We start from the raw sequence: 25,402 nt of genomic DNA, 5'->3' as shown, positions 1-25,402 counted from the left end.
GTGATTGGATAAGTTTTACTTTGATTCTTAAATAGAAGGAATGGATGTCTTTCATCACCACGTGAGAAGACTTACTTTGATAATTTCATTAAATAATCTGATTTGATTTTGTTTTGTTTTTGTGCAAAGCCATGCAAGGGCTATATGCACTAGCTGTCCCTAATTTAGCAGTGTAAGACTAGAAGGAAGACAGCCAATCATCACCATCCACTGCCAACTCTTGGGCTACTCTTTTACCAATGAATAGTGGGATTCACCATCACATTATAATGCCTCCATGGCTGAAAGGGCAAGCATGTTTGGTGTGACAGGGATTCAAACCCAAAACCCTCAGATCACAAGTCAAGTGCCTCAATCACCTGGTCATGACCTGATTTGAGATGAGATAAATTTAAGCATAGTTTGATAAGAATTTCTTTGAGTTACATTGGAGGACTGAATAAGACAAAGATGGGACATATTTCTCAGAGCACTTTGATCATTTTTACCTTGAAAGCAGCATTGGAGGAATGAATTAATTTCAATTTGAATAAACTTCACTACTGTTTAACTTTCTAAACATCCAGATCATCTTAAAGTTGAATAGACTGCTATATTACACCAGGATTTCACAAAAAGGAACTGAAGTAATTTTGACTGATATATAGATATGTATACGAATAAACAGAAAAAAATTTTCTAAAGTAACAGATATCTGTGTGGAGGAATGAGTTCTTGAAATATAAAGACATAGTTCCCTACTTTCAAAGATCCCCACTAAAGTTTACATGTATTTAATAATGTGGTGAAGTCAAAATACTTAATCAACCCTGCAACAGCAATTTAATTGGATTAGCCCCTTGATAAGTCAGAGGCATCAATAGATCATGAATGTGGAATCTTAGCAAGACAAATTAATTCAAAATTAGTCAGCCCACAAAATAATGTACAGTGCATTAAGTATCACGGAAAGTGGATTATCCTACAGTACGATAAGCCCCTTGGAAAGTGGATCATCCTGTAGTAGGATGAGCCCCTTGGAAAGAGGGACTACCCAATACTAGGATTAACCACTTGGAAAGATAGGTTATCCTACAGTAAGCCTACATGTAGGTTATCCTACAAAGGATCTAACAAACCCCACAACTAACAATGGCAGTGTTTCATTAGCTGTTGGAAGAATTTTAAAGCAACACTTCTAAATGTAAATTTTCCTTAAATCAAAAAATATACTCCATAAGTTGATTCATTTCTACAAGGAGATTAAAAAAAGAAAATACAGGTTCAACACTTTCAAAGTTTTCTTTTTCAAATCACTATACCACAATTAAGCTTTATTTTCAGTAATAGGTTCAACATAGATCAAAGTTTAGAAGTTGAATCCAGTGGCTATGACTTGATAAAAGAACAGCCTGCCTGGTGAGTAACGAGGATTAAAACATCACCTAACACCAACTGTTTATTATACCCAGTCTGTGTAATGGTGAGAAGTTAAAAATCTACATGACCATTATATAAAAATGTTTTGTAAAACACTAAGTAATTCAGTTACAGATGGAGTCTTTAAAAGATTTTTTATTCTAATTATCAGATAACTGTACTTGTTAAAGAAGAAGCCTAATATGAGGGGGGTACTCAACCTATATACCTGAATTTGCAATATTTTAGCCCCTTGATTCTGAACCTTTACTTTGATGTCACACAGATATAAAATGTCTGGTATTTATATGGTAACATTTCACTTTCTTGCACATTTTATGCCACATACACATAGCAAGAAATAAATATATCTACATAAGTTAACCAGTAGTTGTGCAATGACCTCAACATGTGAAAGAATTTAAAACAACCTTGAGATATGCCAAGGATATTTGGTTTAAAATTTACTTTATACTCAATCAAATGATGATGAAACATGATTCTGAGATGCTTGGCTGGTGGGTATTGCATGTGTATCGGTGTGACATTCTTTGCTGTTGCTAAAGAGGGAAGTTACTATAGTGCAATTAACAATAATAACTAGAAATATGCTCAAAAAGGTACACAAAGGTGCTATCTGTGCTCTGCCAACCATGGGTATGAAAACCCAGTTTCTAGCAGTATAACTCTGCAGACATACCAAATGTGCCACTATTGGGCATAAAGTGAGACTGTTTCCACCTGTGCCACATGATCTAAAATCCTCTTTGCATCTGACTCACTTCTTGAGTTTCAACCATTTTTAAAAATTCCAAGTGGTTGACCTTTGGTGTTGATCTTTCAATAACATTCACCAGAAGTTAATTAGTTGGTCCTTTGAAGAGCACTCAACCTTTGTATCAAATTTGGTCAAAATGAAACAAAAGAAATCCTTTGAACTTAATAGAGGTAATAATTCTGGAATATATATATATCTTTGAATACCATAGTTAAACAAAGAAACTAATATTTATTGGTATACAACAAACATTTGAAAATGAGTTGTTGCTGTTTGTTATTAAGCATAAAACTACACAAAGGTGCTATCTGTGCTCTGCCAACCATGGGTATGAAAACCCAGTTTCTAGCAGTATAACTCTGCAGACATACCAAATGTGCCACTATTGGGCATAAAGTGAGACTGTTTCCACTCTCAAAATAAAATAACACAGTTATTCAATAATTTACTATATAAAGATAAAACTTTGAAATTGGTCAAAATCTCATACACTTGACACATTCAATATCTTATCTCATCATAATCAGGATTCTAAAGCATATCAAGTGTATAAGATTGTCTCCAGCCTCATGGCTTCTTATCTTTATACAGTAAACTATTGAATAAATGTTTTATTGTATTTTCAGAATGAGAACAGTCTGATTTTTAATGTTTATTGTATAACACTAAATGTTGGTCCCTTTTAACAAGTGAAATATTTAAAATTTACACAAGTAACATTCAAACTTTAAATGTTTTTAATGAAAGAATCAAAGAGTAGACATAGAATCCAGCAAACTCTGAAACAAGTTTCTTGCCACATGACTGATTTTACATGTGAAAGAATTTAAAACAACCTCGAGATATGCCAAGGATATTTGGTTTAAAATTTACTTTGTACTCAGTCAAATAAGGATGAAACATGATTCTGAGATGCTTGAATTATTTATAAATAAAACATTACTTTCACTGTTTGAATACCACATAACAAAAACAAAAGTATATGGTCAGGTGTCATATAGTAAAGAAACATCATATTGAAAAATTTTAATCATGAAGTAACTTTTTTTAACAGTAGCAAAGAATAATGCTCTTAATACTTCACGAAAATATGAAGTAAACTATCATAACCTACCATTTTACATGTATACAATAAGATTTTATTTGAAAAAAAGGCTGTAAGTTATTATTGTTGTGTGGAAACCTGAAGCTTTAATAACACAATAATAAATCAATTCAATATTATGAAGTTTTTGTCAGTGTGATTCCATCCTCATACTAAACAGGAAACAAATATTGAAAATTTCTTCCACAAGTTAGCAAAATCCATATTGTTGTACCAAAGGTTACAATTTAATTGTCAGTTCTCTCAGTACCAAACAGAGATGAACAGAAAATACAGACAGTACATATAGAGGGTTAAAACAAACTTTAACTCTGGAAATCTCCATTACAAGCTATTATTTTATTAACCTGCAATAAATATCAAACCTGATTATTAAAACAAAATTAGTCACAAAGGAAACTAACTCAGTGCCCTTAAAATTTTCATAAAATAAAAGAGATACCTATAATACATTACAGATAAATTAACTAACAATACAGTTGTTGTTTTTAAAATCATGTATATCATTCTCTACTTTCAGCTCTTCGATACCATTTTTTGTACTTGTTATCAATCTGAGCAGTTCTTAACAAAATGACAAACTAAACAACCGAAGATAATAGTAAACTGGTATACTCTACCAAATGCAAAATGATATTAAGCCCAAAAAGTTCTACTTATGAAAAACCAAACTAAACATAGGGTTAAACAACACTTGAAAGTTTACATGGTGGACAAATGAAATGAGTATCCCATTCTCCACCATGAACATAACACTATAGAATGTGGCTAGAGGTATGAGACAAGTGTCTCATCCCAGCAATGTAAAGAACATTATGAGATGTAGTTATAGATCTGAGACAAGTGTCTCATTCCAAACCAAGAACAGAACACTGTAAAATGGCACTCTTACAGAATAAAATTTAACAAAAAGAGCAATTTACACATACAGCTTAATACTGTTTAGAGGTTTATGTATCCAAAAGTACATGATACCTGAACATATATGTTTTTTACAGCATCTCCCACAGAATTAAAATTATTTTTCAAGAAAAAAACAACCAAATTACATCTAAGCCCAGTTAATCCAACTTTCTAACAGGAAAACATAAGACATAAAGAAACATGTCTGTTTTGTATAAATAAAGCAAACTAACCACTACATGAAACAGAACACACAGTGAATTCACAACTTTAATACATTCAAGTAAAAATCTCAGAGGACCAAGTAAATCCTTATTTAATCATTGTTAAGTTCACATGTGATAATTTCTAAATTTTTTAGGATTTAAGTTGTACATATTGTTTTCCACTAATTTATGATGAAACTAAATATTCAAACTATAATATGCAATTCTTTTGTTCAGTCTAAAACCAATTTTTTCCTTCATACATTGTAGTTTATGTATCTATACATCTTTACATATTTATACTATAACCCTATTTACACAATAATGATATTGTAAGTCTTATGCTACTGATCTACTATTAAGGTTAATTTTATACATTTTCCATTATCTTCAATTGCCTCTCTCCTAGGTTTTCTTAAATATCTCATTTTTAATTAAGAGTTTTAACATCTTGCTAGAAAATAAAATATTTTATACACAACTGCTAAATCAATTAATTTAGAAAATAAAAGGAGTTAATTTCTAATTTGTGTCCACTTGAAACAGTATCTTCAGGTGCAGTAGCACTATAGCACCCTACACTAGACACATTGTCGTGAATCTTGATGCCCAGAAAACACCTGCATGTCTTTTAATGTGTAATTTAGTAGCATAGCAACATACGTTGCATAGGTATAACATGCACAGCAAGATCATTCAGTCACCAACTGCTTGTGATATTACTTATTTACAGACAACTATTCTAACACCATCTTCATCGCTTTCTTTTACGTTTCCGTGGGGCAAGAGGTAACAGAGAAGGATGTAAAGTGTCTAAGGCTTCATGAGGTACTTGTGTAACTGGAATGGTACGATGAGACATTTGGGCAGCTTGTGATTCACACACCCATTCATCTGGGAAACTGAGAAAAAAATAAAATAAAAAGCATTATTAATTCAAATGACAGTCCACTCAGGTTTGAAATATAGATATAATTTTCACACATGAAAGATGACATTTTCATTATTTTAAATCAGTAAGCTGCTCCAGTGACATTAGTTGTCACTACCTACACTCAAATATAAAACTATAAATCCAGAACACTGGTACATTTATCTAATCCATTCCCAGCTCCAATTTTTCCTTAAATGGGATTCAGGAGAGGGAGGATAATGATAAATATAATAGAACCAATTCCACAGTATATCTAAAAATGCTGGCCTTCATCTAATCTTGTGGTAGGTTAAAAGTAGAACTCTAAGATCACCATGGGATAGAAGTATTCTGGAATGGTCTGGAAGGTGGACCATCTCAACAACTTATGACTCAGATCCTTCTGGAACCTTGAAAGTTTGAAAAATTCACATCAAGCTGACATTTAATTACATCACATTTATGAAATAACTCACTCTTTGTCTTACAATGATAATACAAAGTGTCTCCTATTAGCCCTTGCCAAGCAACTAACAAACTTGTTAATTAAGGAAGTGCATTAATTATTAAAATATAATTTGGTTCAAATGCTTTACTTTATGTTAGTTTACAAAGTATTATGACATTTTTTCTTAAAACAGAAATCAAACTATATGAAATGTCAATAAATTGATAAACTGGATAAACCATAACCAGTAAAATTTTCAGAAACCTGATGCTCCTCTTTCATTATTTGGCTGTTATTACAAACTTTATTCACTAACTGTGTAAAAGGTACTTGGTTCTTGATAGCTCTCAAGCTTCAGCTGAAACTAAAACAGTCAATAACTTTCTGCAGGCAGTTTGATTCACACTACTTTCTTAAATTATCTCAAATACTATATAATTTGTTGTTAGGTTTTTGGCAAACAAAGTTTATTAGTAACAAATACAATTTTGTGTTATAAGAAGAATTTTACACTTTGACACTTGCTCAAAGTAATTTTTGACAACACTACTTTTTTTCATCACAGAAACAAAATCATTAAGTTTATACATTAAACATAACATAAAACCTAATTTTTTGTTATAAAATAAATTATTCATTATTTTTCAAAAGAATCTTAAATCCATAACTGCAAATTATTTTCACTACTATAAATTCAATCCATTTTCTGGATTATTAGACAAATTCTATTACATAAAAAAGGGTTATTCAGAAGCCATACTTTATATGAAGGTTAAAGGAAATGGTGAACAATAACACTACTGAGCCTTCAAGTGGGTGAGCACAACACATGTGTACTTCCTTAAGGGTCATTAATTAATCCATACAACATGGGGGTATGGCTTTAAAATTACTCTTTGTTACAAAATCACAATGTATGAGAGATGTAACTTTGGAATTAGCATTTTAATAAAACTACGATGCACTGCATGGTATAAGGGATAAGGCTTTGGAATTACCCTGTACAGCATAAGCTGTATGACTTTTAAATTACCCTGTAGAACATAAGGAGCATATGAATTTAGAAATACCTTTCACAAAAAATTACTACATATAATATAAGGGATATGGACTTTGGAATTATTCTTTATAACAAAATTACTAGGTACAGTATAAAGGACATGGCTTTGGAATTACCCTGTAGAAAATAATGTGAAGACTTTTAGAATTATCCCATACAACATAAGAGGTATGACTTTGGAATTACCTTTTATTACAAAATTAGAAAATTTTTGTAAGAAGCTTACTCATTTTCTCAAGTGACACTAAATCATTATAAAAAAAGCTTTTAATTTTTGAAAATACACTTCAGCTTGGTAGTTTCATTTCAATTTGTTTTGAAAAACTGGTTTAAAGCTTTTGATAATATCACAAACAATTTTATTGTGTTACAAACTCTGGTACTAACTTGACAAAAGCATCACAATCTTGTTTTTAATATAATTTTCTTTATTACAAAATCCAACTAAAATTCTTCTACTTATTGGCTTGACACATGATCATATTATTTATGAATTTACATTTGCTTCACAAATATAGTTTATTAAAGTACAGTTATAAGATAAGAACATGAAAATATAACTTTATGCTGGTTACCATTTATTTTATTACCTTTGATGATCTAATAGAATCATACCAGTGTGACTAATTTGTCACAATGTACTTGTTTTTGAAGAGATTACTTACATTTGTTCTGGCAGCCAGTGCAACAAAACTGTCACCCTCCCAGTCTTCTCCACTCTCCTTCCTTGAACCTGACATACAGACAAGATAATAAATACCAGTATCACTACATTTCACAAACATCAATGAAACTGAAAAAAATTAGTAATGTTTATTGACCATAAAAAAAGAGTTTGCAGATGGAATAATACCTGGTAATGCAGTAAAAGTATCAACAGTAATTAGTGAATTCAGCACAATACATATAAAACTGTTTACTTGTCAACAAGGAAACCAAGAGAACTTACAATGCTCTGGAATGTGACTACTCTGGGTGTTTCTTGGATGTCTACCTGAGTAACAGCATTCAGCTTCATAAGTTCATATTTTACATGCTCCATCACTCCAGCATCAAAAAAGTCTTCACTTTTGATTGCTATAAAACATATCCCATTGTTACTACATCTCACTCCAAAACACTGTGTTAATTTTTTTTAATGAAAACTAATAGTCATTTGTTACAAAAAGAAATATGACACACTGTGACATCACGCTTAACCCTGTGGTACTCCAATAGAGCATACTTAACCATTAGATGCTTCATTAAATCACACTTAACCTTTAGATGCTCCAATAGAGCTTACTCAATATTTAGATACTCCATTAAATCACATTTAACCTTGTGATGCTCCAACAGACCACACTTAATGCTCCAATAGAACACAATTGATATTGTAATAATCCAATATACCACATTTTTATTTTTCATACTTGTTCAGTGAAGAACACAGTTGCATATGTTTGGAGAAGTAAAGCATCAATGTGGCTTTAATAAGATTTATTATACTTTGGAAGTTTGTGGCATTATCTTGATGATTAAATACTTGGTAAACTTCAAGTGAATACATTATCCTAATTAACGTATTCACCAAGAATTCTGAGCCCAAATGTTTTCACAAAACATACCATACTATTTTCTATCACATACGCGATCAGCAGGTGTACGTTTACTTATTCGACAAAATATAAATTACAATTTATAATACCATAATTAAACACCGAGTATATCATGAGTTAATGCTTAAGTCTCTACTAGATGGCACTTCAAGTTAACTTAAATTTGATAGCATTTTTTCATGCAAGATTCGAATCAACTCTTAGATCATTTTTATAACTTACCATCAAACGCTAAGGAATTGTTGAAATTAATAACGATTTGACTCAGATGAATCGCTAGAACTTTCACAATAAGTTTAACCACTTGATAACATTCAGTAAAATATTTCACGCGCTGCAATAACTTTAAAATATTTCTATCTTTAATAAAGTGTGTATATATATATCCCCCACGAATATCTTATAGAGATAAGTTCTTTTGATCATTATCACAGAGGGAGGTGTACCAGTTATTTCTATATAGTTTTCAACAATGGTCAAACACACGTCTAATGTGTACACTAATGTGATAGAACGCGTAGATTGTACAGCATAAAAATAAAAATAGCCAACTATTATCAGAAACGTTGCTATTAGTGTTGATTGTATGGTACCAGAAATAAATATGAACACAACTAACGTATCGCAAAGCAACTGCTCATTGATTGTTACAAACATAACGCCCAAAGCTCACTGTAGAAGGGAACGTCATTCAAGAGAGACCAACGAAATAGGCTTTGCTTGGCATGTAGAACAGAAATATGATCTGTATGCAAACACGTCAGTGTATCTATACTCTACGTGAAAAGCTTAACGTTAGTGTAACAAAACACTAGAATTTTTACGTCAAATCTTTAGCAGCCGGCAGTCGTCACAAACTTCCCGCACTCCAGAAATTATTTCATGTGCCTTTCATCTCAAGGCTAAGTTTTTCTTTTACTGTTTATTACCTTATCACACACGACACCTATATATTTTTACTAAGAATCGTAATACACATATGCGCATGCACTAAAGCTTTGTAACGGCACAAACTAGAGCAGTAAATACTTCCTAACAGTTTTTAACAGCTGACTGCTAACTGTTGAGAAGTGATAATAATGTTTATACGTTTCTAGAACATTTAACATAAATAAAGAGCTACTTTGTATCGCTCTGCACAGTTCTAGTGAATTGGGGCGTCATTATCGTGCTAAAAGTGTTAAATAGTGTGTTGGCTTGGTTGAATAGCTAGCTTCCTATGTCTACTCCTGCAATCCGTCTAGCTTTGAAGACGACGTTTCAACACAAGCAGTCTGTAGAAAGTTATTCAATCCATTGCACATATTATTTTATGGGCACCTGAGTTTTACGCTTCTTTCGTGAAGTGTAACAGAACTTAAATATTAATACACAAAATGAAATGATGGTTTAGTTCACCATACCGTCAATAAATTCGCTTGCTCCTCACGATCATATGTTGCATAAGATTGTTTCCAACTAGATTTGGGGATTTTGATACAAACTGAAAGTAAAGAATTCGTTTAACAGCTGGATATTGTCATTTTGTATGTATTGCAATAGATGTCAGTTCAGTATGAATAACCGAGTCTAATAAACTGAAAACAAAACCATTCAAAATACCGATAATATTATTTTTTTAAATCGTTAATTAAATCTAATGTCACGTACTCTTGAAACCAAAAATTCACGTGTGTGTTTTTTGTTTTCCTTATAGCAGAGCCCCATCTGTATCTCTGTTGTGTCCACCAAGTGGAATCGAACATCTGATTTTAGTGTTGTAAATCAAAAGACTTCCGCTGTACCAGCGGGGAACAAATTCAGGTGTGAATGACCATCATTGTGCCAAGTTTCGTGGCACTGTCATTAACTTGTATTTAGTTGCAGTTATGCACAAAGCTACACAATACACTGTCTGTGTGCTCTGCCCGCCACGGGTATCGAAACCCGGTTTTTAACGTTGTAAGTCCGCAAACATATTGCTGCGCCACACATATATTAATTATTAGTGGCTAAAATATTTTTTATATTAGTTTAACTAACTCTTCTTTTAGAAAATTGCCAGTCAAGAACAAGCGTGTTCAGTAATATAATGAGTGTTTATACTACCAGAAAACACGAGAATAAAAACTGATTCATTTTAGTATCGACATACAGGGTATCCGAAAATGAATATACCGAAAATAAAGTTGAATAACTTTATTGTTATTTTAAATAACAACAAAATCTGGATATAAATATATCTTTTGTTTTGTTTCTTGTTTAGAATTTCGCGCAAAGCTACTCGAGGGTTATCTGCACTAGCCGTCCCTAATTTAGCAGTGTAAGACTAGAGGGAAAGCAGCTAGTCATCAGCACCCACCGCCAACTCTTGGGCTACTCTTTTACCAAGGAATAGTGGGATTGACCGCATATTATAACGCCCCCATGGCTGAAAGGGCGAGCATGTTTGGTGAGACCGGGATGCGAACCCGCGACCCTCAGATTACGAGTCGCACGCCTTAACCCACCTGGCCATACCAGGCCGTTTTGTTTCTTTGACCAACGAACTGTTACTGGAAATTCGTATCTTGTTGTTTTGAATTAATCACAAAGCTACACAATGAGCTATCTGTTTTCTGCCCATCACGGGTATCGAAACCCAGTTTTTAGCGTTGTAATTCCGCAGAGATACCGCTGAGCCACTGAGGGGCGAAATTCGTATATACAATGCTATACAAGTTAACCATAACAAACCAAAAACCTTGAAAAGTTTAAACATTCGAATCTTGATGATATCTTATACATCCCTACTGATGTGTTGAAAAATGTTTTCTCAGAATTTGAACGCAGTTATTCAATTTTAGTTTTGGTGTATTCATTCTCGGGAACGCTGTCTATGCATTCCTGTTCACAAGATCACTGACCAACACACAACCGAAAACTAGTCTCTAATATTCTACTTAACTGTTGAGTGGTTTGATTGGTTTCTCTTGTTTTGAATTTCGCGCAAAGCTACACAAGGGTTATCCGCGCTAGCTGTCCCCAATTTAGCAGTGAAAGACTAGAGGGAAGGCAGCTAGTCCTCACCATCCACCGCCAACTCTTGGGCTACTCTTTTACCAACGATTACTGTGACTGTTCGTCACATTATAGTACTCCCATTACTGAAAAGGCGAACATGTTTGGTTTGACGGGGATTCGAACTCGTGACCTTCAGATTGCGAGTAGAACACTCTAACCACTTGGAAATGCCGGGCCAAAATCGGTTAGAATTTTATCATTTTTAATTTTTTTTCTTTAATATTCCTTCAATTCATTATTCCCAATTTTACGATTCACATGGTTACCACAGATTTCAGGACCTTTCTACCACCTTATTTACAAGGTAATCACGCTTCTTTACAAATTATCGATCAAAATGATTAGTTCATCTATTATAATTTACAGCTTTCAATGAAACAAGGCGTACGTGGAAATGTACAATGACTATTGCAACCTTGTTTTTCGTGTTCTGTTGTTGTTTTCTAATTTCCGGAGAAAAGTGCTTCCATAACCCTCTAAAAATGCGCCTCTAGTAAGATAATGTTTGGTGATCTCTCTCGTCCTACTGCTTCCTTGAATAAATATTTCAACCTGAATGTGATAATAAAAAAATAGTATTATACGAATTTCAACTGGACGAGTCATTTACGCGGTACAAGATCTTTATTTCGAGGCTAGTTTTTGTCCAAACGTGTTCTTCTAACTTGTGCTCTACATTGGTTCACACTTGCAACTTCATGGAGAAAGAAAACATACCACTTTTCTCTTCATTTTCCAGTTTGTTTTTGTTTTTCATTCCACATGTACTGGATTCACAGCAGTGCTATCCGTATCATTTGTAAAGGAAAAGTAGTTACATCAAGTCAGTTATAATACAACACGCATGTCTAAACTATAATTAATTTAGCTGAATACACTCAGTTTTTGTTGTTGTTTTTTTTATTCTGTACTTATATTTGCTATGCGAGTATAACCCAATCAAATAAAAGTTCTACACGCTGGGTCACTTTGGTTTCTATTTGGTGAAGTAATGTTGTTTATTATTATCTGAATCAAGCCTTTCTTTAATGAAATCCCATTTACGTTCCACGTGCCCCTGCTTTTCGGCTTATTGTACCTTGTTAAGTGCAGACATGTGGTTCGTAATCTTTTCAAGCTAGCTCACGTTTCACTTTTTTTTTTTGTTTAAACTTTTTTTTTGAGACACAAATCCGTGCATAATTAAACGTAAGAAAGAAAAACTTTAAGAAAAAAATCATATTTTAACACTAACCCATTAATGGTAACGTGTTTTGTTTCAAACACAAGTAAAGGATATGTCGTGCTGTTTCTGCCAATTTGCAAGGAATAAAACACTCGCAAATCGTCTAAAGAAGGAGTGGACAAGTCTAGAAGTGAGAAGAGTACTGTGTATATATATGCACAAGGAAAGTTCGAGGTAGACTTATTATGAATTTTATAATTCGTACATTAATTTTTTTTGCGTCTTAACGAATTAATCTTCATGTACCACCAGTGGTACCCCTCCTACCATAGTTTAAGAATCCTTGGTGTAGCCCATTAGGCTAGGGGTGCACTTCTGATAAATTCATTAATACTTCTGAAGCCTTCCCATAACCTGAGAACTATTGTAATCGATATAAGAGAAATTAAAAAAAATAACAACAAAAACCTTGTTCCTGATAATGGTATAATAGGTAAAGATTACATGTTTGTTTTTTAAATTTCTCGCAAAGCTACACGAGAGATATCTGCGCTAGTCGTCCCTAATTTAATAGTGTAAGACTAGAGGGAAGGCAGTTAGTCATCAAAACCCACCACCAACTCATGGGCTACTCTTTTACCAATGAATAGTAGGATTGATCGAAGCATTATATTGCCCTCACGGCTGAAAGGGCGAGCATGTTTTGGTGTGACGGAGACTCGAACCCGCAGCCCTCAAATTACAAGTCAAGCGTCCTAACTACTTGGCCATTAGGATGCCCCAAATTATACAAAAATCGAATTAAGTTGTAGGGGTTTTTATCCCCATTTATAGAGGAATAAAGAGACTATTGACAAAATTTCATGTTTTTAGAGCCATTAGAACAGAACGAAGTATTTTCAGGAATATCGAACATATCATATAATGTTAAAATTGAATGAAGAAAATAAATTTAACACATATAATTATCTATAAAACAAATATAATTTAAATTTTAAAAATATTTATTGATTTTTATGCAGAAAATATCATAAATTACAAAACAAATCTCTAGAAATATAATTTTGAACAATATAGTTAATCCTTTTTCTTTTGACAAGATTCTTTATGTCCTTCTTGCAACTGTCTTAGTTAAAAAGTTGCTTATGATGGTAAGCCACATGGAAAACATCTTGCCCTTTATTCTCACAAAATTCTTTTGGCAGAGTCATTTGTCACTTCAAGCTCTTTAACTTCTGCATAGAATTTTTCATAAATTTCGTATTTCTCATCTTCAAATGTTGATTTGCCTCTGACTTCCCAAGTTTCTAATTGACTCCTTTCAATTCCAAAATGGCAAAAAAAAAAAAAAGATAAAACTCAAGTGAAAGCAGATCAAACAGTTTAGTACCTGGTTCTATTTGAATTTTTTAAGGGTTAGGTTTCTCCTGAGAAAATACATGAAGAAATGAAGATAGGATTGCAAGATAGCTAATCCATCTTCAAATAGAAGGTCTTTCACCTAGAGAAAAGGCAGCCAGCTGAGGAGTCAGGTATCATGTGTGCAGTCTTAAACTTACAAACATTTCCACTGCCACATCACCAGACATCAGATCATGCCTGAGGTCACAGCAAATTTTATAAAGCCTGGAGATCCTGAGCTGGAACTTGAACTCATATGCAACTTTTAAGGTACCATGGAAGATGGCAGAATGAAACAAGTACAACAGTAGTTTTAAGCCATTTCTTATCATATGATAAAAGGCAGTTGCTGAAGTTCTGTGTCATAAATACTACAATCTGATAGATGGCATCTATGTTACAATCTGGCAAAGGTGGTTGTAATATCCATTCTGAAATGTATCTACTCTGAGTGCATGATTACAAAATCTTAGACTTTTCTGTGCTAGCTCAAACATCTAAGAATCAGTTTGAATCAAGTGTAAAGGAAACATGATAAGATTTTCCATCTTATTTACACATCATGGTATATTTCAGGCCAAATCTGTTTCAGAACTTGATACATTTTCCTTCTTGAGCCTTAATTTTTTGTCCTGTAAGAGCCTCCATCATATGGGAAATCTGTACCTCATAAACATGATGATGACACATGAGCTACAGTAATAGTTTTTCTAAAATTCTTATCAGGTTAGCAACTGCTCCATTGTACTCACCTGTGTTGGATAAAGTGGTGTTGCAACAAACTGCCATGGCCTGATCTACGATATCATAATATTCAAGAAGGTTGTAAAGACTAACTCTGCCTGCTCATGACCTTTTGAGGAAGGTATGTGGATGATTCCTAGAAGGAAATCAATTGGTTCTGTGAATACAGTAGTGGCACTAACTGCAAGCCTCTCAACACCAACCATAATTTTCCTCTCCTCCTCCAATTCTATCACTGTCTTTGTATCAAAGTAAAGGACAATAATGATGCCCTGAATTTGATTTCACATCTTCTCTACTGCCTGCAGCTTCAGGTTCTACAATTTTCCATTTCTTTCTTTGAACATTTAACCAAAAAAAGACTGACATTATTAATGTCAACTTCATTGGATTTCATGATAGTACCTGTGAGTTCAAAGGTATACACACCCCAATTTAAGCCTTAGTGGTAATTTGGAATGACATGTTCCATGAGCTGATTGATAAAGGTCTCCAAAATTATTTTATCATTATTACTATTTTTTTTCCTTGTTATATTAGGAGGATAATATTCTTCACTGGAATTGCAATTTTCACCAGTACTTTCATTCTGTTTGGTGTTCACTTAAACTGGTCTCCTGCTCTTCTTCATTTTCAAAAATTAAACTTGCTGTTTCCTCTTATTTTCACTGTTTCATTCTTTCCCCAAAGATTTTTATTCTTTTTCTACTGTTTTTGATCATCTTCTCAAATTTTTGTCACATTCCAACATCACTACATTTTTTCCCCTCTCTGCAATCTTGTAAAAAAGGAATATCTTCTTCCTTATCTCCACTCGCTCTGAACCTGCCATTTTTATTATCTGAACTATATCTTTAGTCCCAATGTCAAATAGTTTGTCTACTTTATCCAGGTATGCAAGAGTTTTGTGAGAAAATGTCTTATTTTTCCAGTGCAATGTTTTACTTCTTTTAAGATCCTTATACTCTTTAAAAAAGTCTTCAGTTTTGTTTCTGATTGCTTTTCCTGACAGAATAAAACCTGTTACAAAGCCTACCAGCTTCCAAATGACTATTATTTCCTTTATGAGACAAAACTTGGAATTGGCTATGGCTGATTCACAATGGCCATCTTTGCTTTGACAGATCAGATCACTTAAAATGCATGATTGTGGGCAGGAAATGTTCTTTTTCATTGAATTGTACTTCAGTTTTTGAACATGACAACTGACCCACAAATACGTCCAAATGACAAAACCTAGAGTCAGCAATCTGTTTAGTGGTAACTAGGCTATAGGGTGGTCTTGGAGGAACATTTCTTTTCTCTGTAAATATCTATGTTTGGATGGTCCATCTTTATATTTTTAGGTGGAATATTTATCTAAAAATAAAGTTAAAAATAGTAGTTAGCTTGCTTATAACAAAAAATCAGTAATATTATGAATAAAATCAACAATAATGTTTTATAGACAGTACAAGTACAATCAATAACTAAATAATAAAATTTTATGAAATACTTCATTCACCTCAAATCATCACAGAGGGGCAAATTATGGCTTTGTAACATAATTATGCAAATATAAATAGGAATTCACGCTGTGCCCAAATTTTGGTTCCATTTGGGACACCCTATTAGCTGTGCTGGGCCTAAGAGGTAAAGTCACAGCCTACATGTGGGAAATATTGTTGCTACATTAGATCAACAGGAGTCAAGCAATTGATAAATAGTCACATACATTCCTGCAGACATTCAGTATAACAGTATTTGAAATGAACTTTCCATATGCTGCTGTATCAGAATGTCTGTTTTTATGAATTGTTTAATAATGTAGTATTTACTACAACTAACCAGTTTTGTGAAATACAGTCTGAACCAGACTTTGACAGCTGTCACACAGTTACTACATTTATCAGTTGTGACCAATAGCTTGATATATTTAATTCCTGTAATCCAAGAAGTATATTAATTTCTTTCTTGGTATTTCCCATAACAATTAAAGTACATAAACATCACATCCCCCAAAAGTATTTTACTGTACATTAATATGACATATTATACATACTTCAATTAACCCAATTACTAAACTTCACAACTGTACTCCTTATAATATACATTATCAAAAGTATATATAATTTTGTCTTTAGTGAATCTCAACACACCTGTTTCTACAACAACTGAATATCTGGAACAATAATTTATGAGTAACGTCAACAAGAGGTTAACTTGCTTGCCTTAATGTGTTAGTACATAATAACAACAGCAGTTTTCAATATGAAATGTATCATGAGCAAATATCTACAAGCTTAATATTTGAATTTCACATTTGGGTTCTATATTTATTTACACTAAATATAGTGAGAAAGCTAGTTTAACCTGCCTGTAAATATCTGTTATGTAAGATTATTTACATGTTAAATTAAAATATTTCTTAAAAAATGGTTTTCACGAATAACAGGATAGATGGTATTATACGATCATTCTTTGTTTTTTAAATAAGGTCAAGAATGCAATAAAAATACAATTAAACGTCCCTAAACAAACAATAAATATATTACCACATACAGGCAAACATATACTAAATGTTGAAAATCAGTTGTGTAAGCTCTTTTGTAGAACGTATCCACAAATTGACTTAAGAGTAGTTTTAGACCTGAAAATAAAAAATACATATATATATATATATGTATATACTTTTATTTCTAGAGACAGAATTTCATACTTAAAAAAATCGTCTATGGTAATACAAGAATTTAAATATCATAAATGTAATTCTAAACATGTTCAAGAAACAAGAATTTTTGTAATATCTAAATAGAATTTTGTCTTGGTTTGTTTGAAGTTAAGCACAAAGCAACACAGTGGGGTATCTGTACTCAGCCCACCACAAGTATTGAACACAGAATTCTAGCATTGATAGTCCCCTGGAGGGCTATATAAACTGCTGGTCATAATCTTAAGGCTAATGAACATAAAGAAAAAGTATGCATTTTGCGTTGTTAGACTCAACCACTTATTTGAGTAGAGCTTCGAAAGATGAAAATAAGAAAACGGAAAATAAACTTTTTTAGCATTTAATAGGGAAAATGTGAACGCTATGAAATTAGCCTAAATACTAGCTGGTCAAAAGTTTAAGACCATATTAAAACGAAGCGTTAAACGGTAAACACGTAACAAAATTTAGTCATTTGTGTTCAAGCATTAGCGTTGTCAACATCTCCCACTGACATCTCCTGTGTTATATTGGGTAAAAAGATGGCAAAGGCTAAAACGTTAACAGAATTTGAACGTGGCAGAATTGTCGAGCTGCAAAAGCAAGGTCTCTCTCAACATGCTATCGCTGGTGAGATTGGGCGTAGTAAAACTGCTGTTGCAAATTTCTTAAAAGACCCTGAGGGATACAAAACGAGAATTTCAGGTGGTCTTTCCAAGAGAATTTCGCCGGCGTTGAACAGGAGGATTCGACGAGTTGTCCGGCAAGACACCAGCCGATCGTTGAACCAGATTAAGGCTCTTACGGACGCAGAATTTAGCTCAAAAACAATAAGACGGCATTTACGAGAGAAAGGCTTTAGAAACAGTAAACGTTTTTGAAGGCCACGCCTCCTTCCACACCATGAAACAGCTCGGTTAAACTTTGCTGAGAAGCACCAAACATGGAACGTAGAAAAGTGGAAGAAGCTTTTGTTCTCTGATGAAAAATATTTAACCTGGATGGTCCAGATGGCTTCCAACGTTACTGGCACGATAAGGATATCCAACCGGAGACATTTTCTACACGACACAGTGGAGGAGGTTCCATCATGATCTGGGGTGCTTTCTCCTTCCATGGAACAATGAAGCTTCAGGTTACACAGGGGCGTCAAACAGCAGCTGGCTACATTGGCATGTTAGAGAGAGCGTTCTTACTGATTGAAGGCCCTAGCTTGTGTGGAAATGCCTGGATCTTTCAGCAGGACAACGCTGCAATTCACAATGCCCGCAGGACAAAGAACTTTTTCATGGCGAATAACGTGATTTTCTTGGACAATCCAGCGTGTTAGCCCGAGCTGAACCCCATTGAAAATGTTTGGGGGTCGATGGCAAGGGAAGTCTATAGAAATGGACGTCAATTCCAAACGGTGCATGATATTTGCGAAGCCATCTTCACCACTTGGAATAACATTCTAGCCAGCCTTCTACAAACGCTTATATCGACCAAGCCAAAGTGAATGTTTGAAGTTATTCGCAATGACGGCCGTGCAACTCACTATTGAGACCTTTTGTTGGGTATTTCGTACCCTGTTTAGGACTTCTTTTTGATATGGTCTTAAACTTTTGATCAGCTAGTATTTAGGCTAATTTCATAGTGTTCACATTTTCCCTATTAAATGCTAAAAAGTTTTTTATTTTTATTTTCCCTTTTCTTATTTTCATCTTTTGAAGCTCTTCTCCAATAAATGGTTGAGTCTCATAACGCAAAATGCATATTTTTTCTTTATGTTCATTGGCCTTAAGGTTTTGGCCAGCAATGTATTTAGAGACGAGTAAAAAAATGTAAAATATGTCACATGCTCATGTGGTATTCATAATTACACTAAAAATTAGTGAATTTTTTTAGCTGATTTACCTTAAAAGTAACTTCATAGGAACAAAATTAATACTTTTTTTTTTGCAAAACTACGATTTTGTCGTTAATTGAGAGACTGCTGGTGAAACGTTTATCGACTTGTTTAGTAGTCATATATTTATTCTGGTACACAGATATGGAATGTATTACAATGGCATTTATTAATACAACAAAATATATATTTATTGAAAAATTCACTCTTATAACATACTTATTTCGATCAACATCCCAGCGATATTACCTGGAAGAAAGATTTCTACAAACTTCTGATATGTTGGAAATCTGAATACAGATAGAGAGAATGATTTAACAATCTCGGAGCAACAGAGAAGAAAAGTAAGAAAGAAAAACGCAGAAGTTTTCAAGCTGCCAATTGATGGCAGAGTTATCAAAACCAACGAGTTGGGAAACAGAACAACCAATAATACAACACAATGTCGGCGTCCTCCTTCATTCCATTTCCAAATATCGTGTCTAAATTTAAGTACGATGATAAAAGTAAGCATTTTAGGTAAAAATTAATACAGACTAAAGGTTGTTTCTAATTGACATTTATGTAGAACTTGTCCAAGAAAATGGGTAATTACAAACTGTACAACAAATGATTTTAATGACTCCGTTATTAGGCTTGTACTAGCTGATGGTAATATGGTACTATTGTAAGTCCAGAGAAAACTAATAATAAATGAATAAGTTTTTCTCACACTGGAAGACAAAATATTTTATTTAGGATATTTAGTTGGCCAGAGACATGGACACAAACAAGAGTTAAGTAGTAGTGACTATATGTGGTTCGTATATCAAAGACGACTTGCAACCCTATTTCTTGGTTTGTTTGTTGCTTTTTAACCTGGAGACAGAGATACGCTACTGTTAAAAGCCTCACGTACTGGGTGTACACACTGAAAGTTTTAGTCTGTTACTGAGTTCTATTGTATATAAAGTTACAATACGATCAAAAGATTACAAAGGCAAAAGAAAACAAGAAACGTTGAAACACACAAATAACAAATAAATTTATAACGTCATAAAATACGAAAATACTCTTCAGTAAGGACAAAAAAATGTACTTTAAAAGTTGCACTTTAAAAGCCGAAGGTTAACAAAGAATTAGAAACCAACAAATTTAAAACTTGTGTAACAAGTGACGTAGATTACAGTTTTTTTATTTATCATTAGTCCTCTTAATTTATTTATTTCGCTTTCAAAATCAGTGGAATGTAAAAAATATATTCGATCTGTTCCAAAGTCCTATAAGTCAGTGTCCATGACGACTATCGTCAAAAACAGGGCTTGTCAATTGGGCCGAGACAAAATATTTCTAGAAAAGTCATTTATGTAGTATAACACTCTAAAAGTTGCGGTTTAAAAGAAGTATGAGAAACCAACCAGTTTAAAATTTGTCCTAAAAATCGCGTAAACGGTAAGAGATAAGAATTAAATCAGAAGTTCTGTTATACATGCCTCTAATCTTGAATCCGAAATAAACAGATTAAGAGGAGCGCCTCCAGTAGCGAACTCACACCGCTAGAAACCGAGTTTCGATATCCCTGATGGTCAGAGCACAGCTAGCTCATTGTGTTGCTTTATGCTTAGTTCCAAACAAACCGTTTAGTAGAATATTACTGAAGGCCATGTGACGTCATTTTCTTTTAGTTGTTGTCTGTTTGTTTTAGAGCAAAACAAAAGTAGGCTACTTGCTGTGTCCACATTACGTATTTTACCTGACGAACCACAAGTGAAAACCACAATGTATTATATATTGTACTCGACTATAAACAAGTAAATAATTGAAAGTACACAAAATACAATAGTCCAAACGTTAACATGGATGTGTACTTTCACCTACATGTTTGTGTTTTGTATTATACACATAAATTAGTTTACATATGTTAATTATATAGGCATGCTAAATATGAAATACCTTGTTGTTGCACCAGTATTCCAATGCACTGTATTCAAACCGAGTATAACAAGCACTACACCAGTTGAGCGACAAGTTTATTCACAACATTCTCTTTACGTTTATCAGCTTCTGAACGCTGATTTACGAAACGGTCATTGACCTCCAACAAGAGTGAAGGAAATCCCTAATGATTCCATATTTGTTGTAAGTTTGTTTAAAGTTAAGCACAAAGATACACAATAGGCTATCTGTGCTCTGTCCACCATGAGTATCAAAAGTTGATTTCTAGCGGGGTGAGTCCGCAGACATGCCGTTGTACCATTGGGAGCTTGTCATTTTAAAACCACAAATGAATATTTTCTTCAACCTCGTAGGTGCCTCTAGTTCACGCGCACGCTATTCTGGTGATGTTTCACTTTATATGAAGTTCAAAACTGTGCTACTTCTCTATCTTTTTTTTTTAATTTATTTATAACAACATCCTGTCACAGTTATTCAAATTATGGTTACAACCTGATATCTAAAAGGGCCATAATTCCATTTGTTTGTTCATTTCTGAATTTCACGTAAAGCTATACGAGGGCTACCTGCATTAGGCGTTCGTAATTTAATCGAAAAAAACCAGAGAGAAGGCAGCTAGCTAGTCATTACCATCCACAGCAAACTCGTAAGCTACTCTTTTACCAACGAATAGTGAGAGCTACCGTACATTATAACACCCCCACAACTTGTTTGAAGTAAAAACAACTGCACAAGTAGGCCTATTTTTCATTTAGGTTGTTATATTACATAAAAAGTAGTATGTATATAATGTTATATTAGGGATATGAGTCGTTAACACTTTGAGATATGACTGCAATCATTCCAGAGACTTATATTACTGTTTCCCGTAATTAAGATTTTCTAATCTTTCGAAAAAAAAAATGTCAAAATCCTCACAATTATGATAATAAAATTATTAGGAACAGGATGAAAAAAGTTGAGCAAAAAATGAAGATCAAAATAAACTCCCCTACTAGTGGCGGGAAACTGGGAATATGTGTCTGTCCCCGGAAGTATCTTTAGTAGAACAGCAACACGTTTCGATAGCTTGTAGATATTACAACGTGCTCTTGACATTATTGGTCATATCTTGTAGATCCATAATAATACTTGCCATTCACTCGTAGTTACCCGTTCTGACAAGTATGGTCTATTTTTAATAACTGACCTTTAAATAAAGTAGAGCACACAGTAAGAATAGTTAAGTTCTCAGATTTTAAAGACAGAACCGTGCCAGTGACATGAAGAAAAAATGTAAACGTTTAGTCTACACCTGACAAGTTGCAACGTTGTGAACGTTAAACAGCTGTAAACAACGTGACGAGCGAAAGCTTCATTTGGCAAAGAGCCAACGACAAGGCTCCACGAAAGTGTTCAGCTATCACAAGTTATACGCTTGGACAAGTCGTGTCACTTCTCCACTTTCACTCACAACTTCTTAAAAATGGTATCAGCTGTGACTCACTATACGTTATTTCTGTAATCATTAAAAATATTTGTTTTTGAATTTCGCACAAAGCAACTCGAGGGCTATCTGTGCTAGCCGTCCCTAATTTAGCAGTGTAAGACTAGAGGGAAGGCAGCTAGTCATCACCACCCACCGCCAACTCTTGGGCTACTCTTTTACCAACGAATAGTGGGATTGACTGTAACATTATAACGTTCCCACGGCTGAAAGGGCGAGCATGTTTGGTGCAACGGGGATGCGAACCCGCGACTCTCAGATTACGAGTCGCACGCCTTAACACGCTTGGCCATGCCAGGCCTATTAAAATGAAAAAAATCATATAAACTGGATTACTTCTTGTTGAACAGAGTAACTATCGCAAATTAATAAATATTTTTTTTTATTTGTTCTGAAGTACAAAGCAACACAACAAGTAGTGGTATTGGCATACATTTCGAACTTTACCAAGTCGACCCTTTCTTTCGCAGGTTCGGATTTTATGTCACTACACTGTTTTAGATGTTTTTGTATCTTTGCAAATTGAAAGAGATGGATAGTGACTGCCACTTTATACTTTTCTGAATTTCTCATTTATATGTTTAGAATCATCAAGCTAGTTTACAGTTATCCAACTTAGCGTCTTTGATGGACCAAAGCTAAAATCTGAGGTTTAATTCCCTGCGATGGACAGCCCATTGTGTAGCTCTTCGAGATGGTTTCTAGTATACGTACGGTAAAAACAGAACTAGAGCAGTTTTCGGTAAACCTTCAAAGCGCTACAAAAGTGTGAACGTATACAATCAATATTATAAAAATTTCAGTCAAATAACCTGTGTACAACTGACTCAAAAAAGTACTTCCGTTTACACTGACAGACATTTTAGCGGGTTCACTGAACTTAACACAATGATTTGTTTACTGTTCAGCGTTAGTAAGTCAATTATAAATCGGAAGCATGTTTAATCTTAGGGAAAATATGAGTTACTGTTACTCAATAGAAGTATTATATAAAGTCACAACTCCCATACACCTCTTTCAATATGTATTTCTACAACTACATTAGATCATTTTCCTTGATTATAAATGGTATTAAAACAATTAATAAAGAGAGACAGAGTCCTTTCGACTACAGATATCGTTTCTTCAACAGTAGTTGACGTCGCTGTTATATCCTACTCATAGTTCTCAGTTCATCTAAATATGAACAATTATTTTTTTACTCTGCTTTAACGGGCTTCTGCGGTGACACCAGTACGTCTGCGAACTTACAACACTAAAAAACCAAAACACACGAGCTTCCATACTTGTGGTGGGCAAAACACAGATAGCCCACTGTATAGTTTTGTGCTTCATTCCAAACAAATACTTTAACAGTACTTTCCTGGTAAGGCCCCATCATTTCAAATTTCCGTTGCACGATAAGCGGAATTCGGAACTACGTTATTTAGTAAAGTATCGATACTTGATTATGTTCTACAAATTTGCCTTTTAAACTGCGATACGTCATTACGTCACGTTTTACTAGCTAAGCGATGCTCACTACAATGTGCGCGTAATACATTCAGAGATGGCTCGCGTGTATAACAGCCCTTCGCCTCAGTGCATAGATTTCATTCGTATCTATAGGTTCGAACTTGACGTTTGCTGTTCCTTCTAATAGGATGTCTAGACTGGATCTGAAACACCACGTTTGAGATTACGAACAAAGTAAAGGACTAATCTGCTATCCATATATACTCTGGTAAGCGTTGAAGAAAGCAAATAACGTTGTTAAAGATTAAACACAAGTTAGCATGTGTCATCAAATACCTTGAATCAACCAACAGCCACGGAATCAGTTCGATCTCATACAGCTTATTATTTCGTCCTTTCATGATGTCCTGAAGAGACCAAAGAAGTTCGAAACGTTCTTCTGGACTTTATTGTAATTAAAGTTTTAATATCCACACCAGCCGTATTTAGAACACATTTTAAATTCGTCCTTTCTTTATAAAGATTTCAAGAACCCGTTAGGTGGTCAAGATTTACTGCACCAGCATGACGTCATCAGTTATGAGCACGAAGTTCAGCAGTCAGTAGTTAATTAACAAGTTTTCAAAAAAAAGAAAAGAAAGAAGGAAAACTCTTAACCATTTTGAGGTGTTTAAGTCGCCAGGTTCTATTGCGCCAGAATGAAGTAATCCGTTATCACTAAGGAAGTTCAGTAGCCGGTATCTAATTAACAAGTTTTTCCATATTTCTTTCTATATAACTAAATTACGAACTGAAACCTTCCATCGTTTTAGAAAAACTATGTATATATATATATATATATATTTTAATTTCTTCGAGTGGTTGACCACAACAAAATCAAATCAGTAATCTCAACTGTGTCCAGTTTAGATTTTACAATCTGACCCAAGACCTTGGTTGTCACGCAGTTTATGTTACATTAATGCAATTATTTAGTGCTGAGATTATTTTTTAAATTAACATCACATTCGAATGTATACGATTACCTTATAACTGCAATTCGATTCGACTAGTGCGTAAAAACTTATCACCGTTTATGTGTCCACCAACAGAAGTTGTTGTTGTTTTGGAATTTCGCACAAAGCTACTCGAGGGCTATCTGTGCTAGCCGTCCCTAATTTAGCAGTGTAAGACTAGAGGGAAGGCAGC

At 33.9% G+C, this 25,402-nt stretch overlaps 1 protein-coding gene across 9 annotated transcripts in view; it reads right to left on the bottom strand.

Annotated features, from left to right (window-relative positions):
• Positions 1-2,894: 2,894 nt before the first annotated feature.
• The window catches only part of LOC143253364 (uncharacterized), an 80,316-nt gene continuing 57,808 nt past the window's right edge, over positions 2,895-25,402 (bottom strand). For 2 of the 9 annotated variants that reach the window (XR_013029523.1, XR_013029524.1), the window contains exons 4-7: positions 17,303-17,390; positions 7,761-7,888; positions 7,477-7,544; positions 2,895-5,292 (exon numbers count right to left, since the gene is read on the bottom strand). Coding sequence is in view for 6 of the 9 variants with exons in the window: in XM_076507128.1 (XP_076363243.1) it covers positions 5,145-5,292; positions 7,477-7,544; positions 7,761-7,888 (344 nt within the window). In the remaining 3 variants the exon portion in view is untranslated. Of the gene's footprint in view, positions 5,714-7,476; positions 7,545-7,760; positions 7,889-13,580; positions 16,121-17,302; positions 17,391-25,402 lie in introns of those variants that run through there. The other 7 variants (XM_076507128.1, XM_076507132.1, XM_076507130.1 and 4 more) reach the window with 5 other exon arrangements.

This window comes from Tachypleus tridentatus, chromosome 6, assembly GCF_004210375.1.
Source record: "Tachypleus tridentatus isolate NWPU-2018 chromosome 6, ASM421037v1, whole genome shotgun sequence".
NCBI classification, from domain to species: Eukaryota; Metazoa; Arthropoda; class Merostomata; order Xiphosura; family Limulidae; genus Tachypleus; species Tachypleus tridentatus.
Note: the sequence above shows the minus strand (reverse complement) of the source record. Positions and strands in the feature narration are given on the sequence as shown.